At 44.3% G+C, this 7,835-nt stretch overlaps 1 protein-coding gene across 6 annotated transcripts; it reads right to left on the bottom strand.

Moving 5' to 3' along the window:
• Positions 1-215: 215 nt before the first annotated feature.
• LOC139554414 (protein S100-A6-like) lies at positions 216-4,552 on the bottom strand. 6 transcript variants are annotated; one of them, XM_071367169.1, is made up of 4 exons: positions 4,030-4,549; positions 3,306-3,412; positions 1,896-2,062; positions 216-879 (listed from the first exon to the last, which is right to left on the bottom strand). In XM_071367169.1, the coding sequence occupies exons 3-4, from the start codon at positions 2,037-2,039 to the stop codon at positions 709-711; spliced, it is 315 nt and encodes a 104-aa protein (XP_071223270.1). In that variant the 5' UTR covers positions 2,040-2,062; positions 3,306-3,412; positions 4,030-4,549; the 3' UTR covers positions 216-708. The 6 variants fall into 6 exon arrangements, with proteins under 6 accessions (XP_071223270.1, XP_071223267.1, XP_071223268.1 ...); XM_071367166.1 differs by having other exon boundaries at positions 4,034-4,549; XM_071367167.1 differs by lacking the exon at positions 4,030-4,549 and adding an exon at positions 3,775-3,859.
• Between the last annotated feature and the right edge of the window lie 3,283 nt (positions 4,553-7,835).

Raw genomic sequence — 7,835 nt, 5'->3', positions numbered from 1 at the left:
ACCCCAAAAAATGTGAAAATTAATGAATAGGCCTACTTTACCTAAAGAAATGGTACTGCTTTATAAACATAATAAAAAAGAACACTTGTGTCTAAAGCAATATTGAAGGCCTTTTTTGAGAACATGAGTTAGCACAGCTGGGACATCTACAGCACAGCTGGGATTGCAAATGTTCATAAACGCATGCAAAACAAATCGCTTCACAAACGTGGATCTTTGGTTGGGTCTTTTGCCCATTTATTAGCAGTAAAGACAAAACATATCAATAATTCCAAACAGACTGATTGAATTACTGTACATGCATAACACAGTAAATACATACGCCTACACACCCTGTTTACTATCTCACATGCTCTGTTTAGCAGCATTCCTTAGATCGTAATAGCCTAATATATAATAATATATGTAATTTAGCAGACGCTTTTTATCCAAAGCGACTTAGTCATGCATATATTTGACGTACGGATGGTACCAGGAATCAATCCCACTACCCTGGCGTAGCAAGCGCCATGCACTACCAATTGAGCCAATTTCTGACAAGAGAATCCATCTGGGTGCATGTATTTGAGCATCAGTCTTATAATTGTTGCAGAGTTATGCAACTCTTTGCGTCTATGTGTGCATACGGGCATGCGTGTGGACACCGAGGAAGCCGTGTATCCAATTTACTCAATGAGATATGAGACATTATTCATGTGACATGCAGGCCTAATGCAATACACTGTAGAAAGCAGATAGAAGATACATTTTCCCTTCCAGGAAGCAGTCGCACATGCAGGCAAGGGATTCAATCAGGGTGATGTACTCCTTGAAGTCCACAGCGCCATCACCGTCGTGGTCTAGCATTGTCATCAGCTCACCCACGTCAGGACCACCCTTCTGCTCATGTCAATGTAATATAGGATCACAAGGAAGACACAATATATTAGGATTTATGTATTTTGTTGTCATTCACACTGAATTGCTGACACTTCACTCATGTCAAGAGAACATAAGCAGGGGATTAGAACACAAGACACAATACATGATGATTTCTTTACTTTGCTGTCATTAGTCCTAAATTAATGAGACTCCATGCAATATAGAATCAGTCAGTCAATCAAACTTTATTTCAAGTGCATTTTTTATTAAAATCCCAACACTTGACAATAAAAAGTAGCATTAGAATAGCATTTGCTGTCTGAGGGACCAGTTTCCCAAACACAGATTAAGCCTAGTCCTGGACTTTAAAGCTGGAATACTTAATTTTCGTTTCATATGGTATGTATTCATTTGTGGATGTCATCACTCATTTTGTATGATATGTTACGAATTACAATTCGTATTATATGTTACAAATTGCAAAACATACAATATGTTACGAATTTGCAAATGTATGATATGTTACGAATTTTAGCTAGGTGGCTATGTGGCTAACTTCAGCTAGCTCACTAACGTTTGCTAGGCTAGGGGTTAAGGTTAGGGGTTAGGGTTAAGGTTGGGGTTAAATTTAGGAGTTAAGTTATAGGGTTAAGGTCAGTGTTAAGGGAAGGGTTAGCTAACATACTAAGTAGTTGAAAAGTAGCTAAAAAATAGTAAGTAGTTTAGGTGTTTAGTTTAAATAACCATCTGTCTTATGTAACCATACCAAATGTAACATATCATTCTAAATGGAGCTTATCGGTCTTACGTACAGTATAATACGAAATGCTCTGAGACCAGGTCGGCACGATAGAACAGAATATGTACTGAATTTCCTTTTTTTAATACCACATTGCCGTTTCCTCACTGCAGATTTACATATTTTTTTAAAAGCATGCTCAATGGACAATCTTAATTGAAAGTGCTTTTCTAGTCCAGGATGATAAGCTTAACGGGGGTCCGAGAAACTGGCCCGAGTTGTTGCATTGACTCACCCCAGTTATGTTGGGCAGCTCCTCCTTGATGAGGTTGGTTAGCTCTTTCTTGCTGAGGGTCTTAGCAGCTCCACTGCCAGTGTGCTTGTGGAATGCCATGATGAGGGCTCCCAGGGAGGTTTCCAAGGGTGTGGGCTGTGCCATGGTGTCTGAGACTGATGGTGATCCTGGAGGTGGAAACTATTATAAGTAGGCTACTAGGCAAGCAGCTTACATTTGGAATGCCTTATGTTCTGCATAGGAATAAAGTACGTAAGTAAAGTACATCATGTAAGTAAGCGCTTACTACACGCAGAATAGACACGCTAAATTGATAACAATTTACTCAGACCTATGATATCACACAGGTAACTGACATTTCAACTCGTGTTTTGAATGCATGTAAATTCATGCTGGCGCTATTTCAAATATTTTTAGGGGAAGAATCATTAACAGTCACACAGCTGTACCCTATGCAGATGAATGTTCAAAATGACACATGCATGAAGATCAATGTGCTGTTTTCAAAAGTATTTTTAAATGGTTTATTTGATCAATTCCTGCATTCTACCCTATTGATCGATGTAATATTTTATGCTTCAGTCTAAGTGGCCGATTAAACAAGGAATATCCACACTGTAAAAAAAATCATGTTATTTTTAGGTAGGGTAGACAAGGGATGGTTATAACACTTTTTGCATTTTTGTTCATTTTTCAGAGATTGTTTGAGCTACTATATTCAAAATGAGATACGAACAACTTACATCTTGTCTGCTACAAATTAGTGTAGGTATTATCTCTCTAAATCAAACAGACAAGGTGTGACTTTGTCTCAAATGCAAGGAGTGAAATGTTACAATTTACCCCACCTCCCAGGACAGTGGTAACAGGGATTAGGGTCAAATGTAAGTTTGAAAAATTGCAGAAATCATGACATGCAACAAAATATTGAATGCCTTTTTTGAGAACATGAGAACAACATTGCCATGTTTAACATTTTGTGTGGCAGAAATAATAAAATAATAATACAAATGATAAAATGTGTATTATTTTTATGCTCCATTAACTGGCCCTTTTTAACAACAAAAAATGTGTGTGTGCGTGTGTGTGTGAATGTTGTACCAGTTCATTCAATCAGAGTCACAGTTGGGACAGTGGTATGGTAGTCTTGGGGTACAGGCTTGGTGGGCCCATCATTTATATTCCTACGACTGCGCCCAGACCTCCTTAGGTTTGTTACAACTAACTGACCCTTGTCGTCTTTAGCTAGCTTCAATTTTAGCTACATATTAAAACTCTAGCATTGCTGACTTAAATAAAAAATATCTACACACACTGGTTATAAACCTGATATACGTTTGGTGAATCGAACTACAAAGCAGGTGATACCATCTGCAAAAAATAATTGGTAAAAAAAAAGTACTTTCTTACCTCAAAATCAGATTTGTGATAATAAAATCTATCACGTGGTCTTACTCCTTCACGTGAAGGTTGAGGATTAAACAGCATGTGCACAGTGAGTCGATTCTAGTTTGTTCCTGATTGAAGATATTGAGAGTGTTACAATCAACCCATGTTACATCCATCCCCGGTCTCCCCTAACTTACTGTCAGCCAGTTACCTGTAAGTTACTGGGGGGGGAAATAAGTACAGTATGTTAGTCTACCATGAATTCCAAATAGGTCTAAACTTTGCTTTAACAGTACAGGTAAATGGCAGACAGTAAGTTACCTTAAAAACAACAATACTTTTATTTATTTATTTTTTACAGTGCATGCTACGCTAAAATACACTGATGTAGACCAGCAATTTGTCCAAATAGCCTATTTCAGCGCAAATTGCTGTGCAATGCGACGTCTGTCTCTCACCAGCTTGTTTTCCAGAACAGCGCATTTCTTACCTTCACCTGGAATCTAGCCGCCATGATAGGAAGGTTTCTTCCATGGTTATCGGAGCGATGCTCCAGGAGAGGATAGAAACTAAAAGGGGGGGGGTATTTCTGCCCCGCCACAAGGAGGGGTGAGGGGGAGATTTGTCTGCATGCATCATCGTTAGCCTATAAAATGTCAGAGGCTATAACTACAACGGAAAACAACAAAACATGTAAACACAGACAAAACACACACTGACACGACCACAGACACAGGCTACTCACGAACCAGAGCGTCCATCATTGAAGCGAGCGTTCAATCCGACTGTGCCTCCTTCGATGAATTACACATGATACCCCTACCGTTATCATAACAATAACAACAGGTGCCATGAAGGCAAATATTGCAAAATAGATATTCATAAATCCTGGAAGATCAGTTTATTTAGCTGAAGTAGGCCTTGCCCTTGCCCTAATATGGCATCTGTTTTGCGCAGTAAGGTTGGAACTGGACGCAAGCAAGTAAGGCTATAGACTACATTATAGGCCTGCAACCCAATAGAAAAATGAAGCCAAATGGAAGAGAGAAAATTAATTTGTAACGAAATCAAATGTAGGCATAACGATCATCCGATCATAAAAATGCACCGTTCCAAGTGCTGCCAGATTATTCGCTTGGGGAGATCCTCCCCGCCCAGACGTCTCCCACCCTTCCTTTACCGAATCGCATCAATTTTGGCAAATCTGCCACGATTCAGGGGTTTCTGTCTCTGCTGTTGCTGGCTGGCTACACTGTAACATAATGGGGCGGGGGTGAAACGGACTACACAGTCGGAGCATGTGTAGCCTAATAAACCCTTTTAAAGTTGCCTCAATTACGTTGATATTTTAGGCTACAAAAGAAATGACTGCTGTTCACCGGGGAAAAAACAGTGGGTTCGCCACTGTCAAGTGGGATTGCAAATATTCATCAACGCGTGCCAAAAAAAACTCTTTGCAAACGTCGTTGGGTCTTTTGTCAATTTATTAACAGCAAAGATAAAACATTTTGTAGCGATCCTCCACTATATGAGCCATGTTACAATTCCGACCGAGTGACTATGTGACCCTATTAGTGCGAGGGTGTTTGCCTCTCAAACCAGGCATGCACCAGGGTGTGTTTGCCTTCCTCTTCCCTTCCCCGCCGTTCGGTACACTGGTATCAGAAGTGGGATTTCTATTGGAGAAGCAGTTTATGTTTGGAGATTATTGAAGTTAGCATATCGTTATCCAGCCAACCCGTTATTTTAGCAAAATTGCTGGAAGTCTCCCGGTATAGTCGCCAGCTCCTCTCAAAAGCAGGGGAACAGACCTAACTACTCCAAACCTGGGTGATTAGACATGTATAGTCTTACAAAGCTATACATTCGTTCATTTCACTGATAATCATGAAACGAGAGTCTAGCCACTTCCCAATTATTTCCCGTTGTCCCCATAGAGATGTAGGCCTAGAGAGTTCGGAACGTTGTGTTTCAATGGCGCTGCCTGTGCGCTCACAGACACCATACTGGGACAGGATAGATAGCCTACCACGCGTTTGCTGATTTTGACTGAATTTCAGAAAGACACACATTGTAACGTTCTTCGTCAGGCGAAAGAGAGGAGGACCAAGATGCAGCGTGGTGAGTATTCATTGTAATAAGAATACTTAAACAACTAACAAAACAATAAACCGACAAAACGAACGAAAACGTAACAGTCCCGTATAGTGAACACAAACACATGAACACAGGAACAGGAACAATCACCCACAACCCACAAAGACAAAACAGGCTACCTAAATATGGCTCCCAATCAGAGACAACGACTAACACCTGCCTCTGATTTAGAACCATATCAGGCCAAACACATAGAAACAGACAAACTAGACATACAACATAGAATGCCCACTCATATCACACCCTGACCAAACAAAACATAGAAACATACAACACAAACTATGGTCAGGGCGTGACAGTACCCCCCCCCCCCCCCCCCCCAAGGTGCGGACTCCGGCCGCAAAACCTAAACCTATAGGGGAGGGTCTGGGTGGGCATCTATCCGCGGTGGCGGCTCTGGCGCGGGACGTGGACCCCACTCCACCATAGTCATTACCCACTTCAGTGGCCTCTTTAGAGCGGCGACCCTCGCCGCCGACCTTGGACTGGGAATCCTAATAAAGGGCCCCACTGGACTGAGGAGCGCCTCTGGACTGAGGGGCGCCTCCGGACTGAGGGGCAGCTCCGGACTGAAGGGCAGCTCCGGACTGAAAGGCAGCTCCGGACTGAAGGGCGGCTCAGGTGCCTCTGGACTGAAGGGCAGCTCAGGCGCCTCTGGACTGAAGAACGGCTCAGGCGGCTCCTGACTGAAGGGCGACTCAGGCGGCTCCTGACTGAAGGGCGACTCAGGCGGCTCCTGACTGAAGGGCGACTCAGGCGGCTCCTGACAGACGGCCGGCTCAGGACAGACGGGCGGCTCAGGACAGACGGGCGGCTCAGGCGGCTCAGGACAGACGAGCGGCTCAGGACAGATGGGTGGCTCAGGCGGCTCCGGACAGACGGGCGGCTCAGGCGGCGCTGGACAGGAGGGCGGCTCAGGCCTGCCGAGGCGCACTGTAGGCCTGGTGCGTGGTGCCGGAACTGGTGGTACCGGGCTGGGAACACGCACCTCAGGGCGAGTCCAGGGAGGAGGAACAGGGCATACTGGACCCTGGAGGCGCACTATAGGTCTCGAGCACTGAGCCTGCACAACCCTACCTGGCTAAATGCTCCCCGTAGCCATGCCAGTGCGGCGAGGTGGAATAGGCCGCACTGGGCTGTGCTGGCGATCCGGGGACACCATGCGTAGGGCTGGTGCCATGTACCCCGGCCCAGGAGACGCACTGGAGACCAGATGCGTAGAGCCGGCTTCATGGCACCTGGCTCGATGCCCACTCTAGGCCGGCCGATACGAGGCGCTGCTATGTACCGCACCGGGCTATGCACACGTCCTGGAGACACCGTGCGTATCTCCGCATAACACGGTGCCTGCCCGGACCATCTCTCTCCACGGTAAGCACGGGGAGTTGGCTCAGGTCTCCTACCTGACTTAGCCACACACCCCGTGTGCCCCCCCCAATACATTTTTGGGGCTGCCTCTCGGGCTTCCTAGCCAGCCGTGTTCCTTCGTAACGCCGGTTCCCTTTTCCTACTGCCTCCGTTCTCCTGGCTGCCTCCACCTGTTTCCATGGAAGGCGATCCCTTCCCGCCAGAATCTCCTCCCATGTGTAACATCCCTTGCCGTCTAGAATGTCCTCCCATGTCCATTCCTCTCGAGATTTCGGCCGCTGCTGCTGCTGCTGCCCGTTACCACGCTGCTTGGTCCTTTGGTGGTGGGTGATTCTGTAACGTTCTTCGTCAGGCGAAAGAGAGGAGGACCAAGATGCAGCGTGGTGAGTATTCATTTTAATAAGAATACTTAAACAACTAACAAAACAATAAACCAACAAACAAACGAAAACGTAACAGTCCCGTATAGTAAACACAGGAACAGGAACAATCACCCACAACCCACAAAGACAAAACAGGCTACGTAAATATGGCTCCCAATCAGAGACAACGACTAACACCTGCCTCTGATTGAGAACCATATCAGGCCAAACACATAGAAACAGACAAACTAGACATACAACATAGAATGCCCACTCATATCACACCCTGACCAAACAAAACATAGAAACATACAACGCAAACTATGGTCAGGGCGTGACACACATCTAGTTAGGCTATACTTTTATAGGAAACAGTTTCATTAATTTACTAGCATACCCAATGCAACCATGTGAATACAATTTGATCTCAACTATCCTTATAGTACAGGGATTATTCACAAAGAAAACACCCGGACAAACAAATTCAAATTAAACAGGCATTTATTAATGTGGCATCTATACCTTAAGCCTCTAAACTGCAGTTGATTTTGCGAGGAATTTCTTAATTTTAGGCTTAAAAGAAACATGTCTTCCTGTGTTTTGCATTTTTGTTTATTTTCCATTTTTTCCCCCTGAGATACCATGCTGTTACAATGTAAATGAT

This window comes from Salvelinus alpinus, chromosome 26 (assembly GCF_045679555.1).
Source record: "Salvelinus alpinus chromosome 26, SLU_Salpinus.1, whole genome shotgun sequence".
Classification (NCBI taxonomy): domain Eukaryota; kingdom Metazoa; phylum Chordata; class Actinopteri; order Salmoniformes; family Salmonidae; genus Salvelinus; species Salvelinus alpinus.
This window is presented reverse-complemented; position numbering and strand designations above follow the sequence as displayed.

What these genes read in the sequence shown, in the direction of transcription:
- LOC139554414 (XM_071367164.1), bottom strand. An exon ending in AGCTGCCCAACATAACTGGG is followed by an intron (nt 880 to 1,895) that starts GTGAGTCAATGC and finishes TGACATGAGCAG; the next exon opens with AAGGGTGGTCCTGACGTGGG.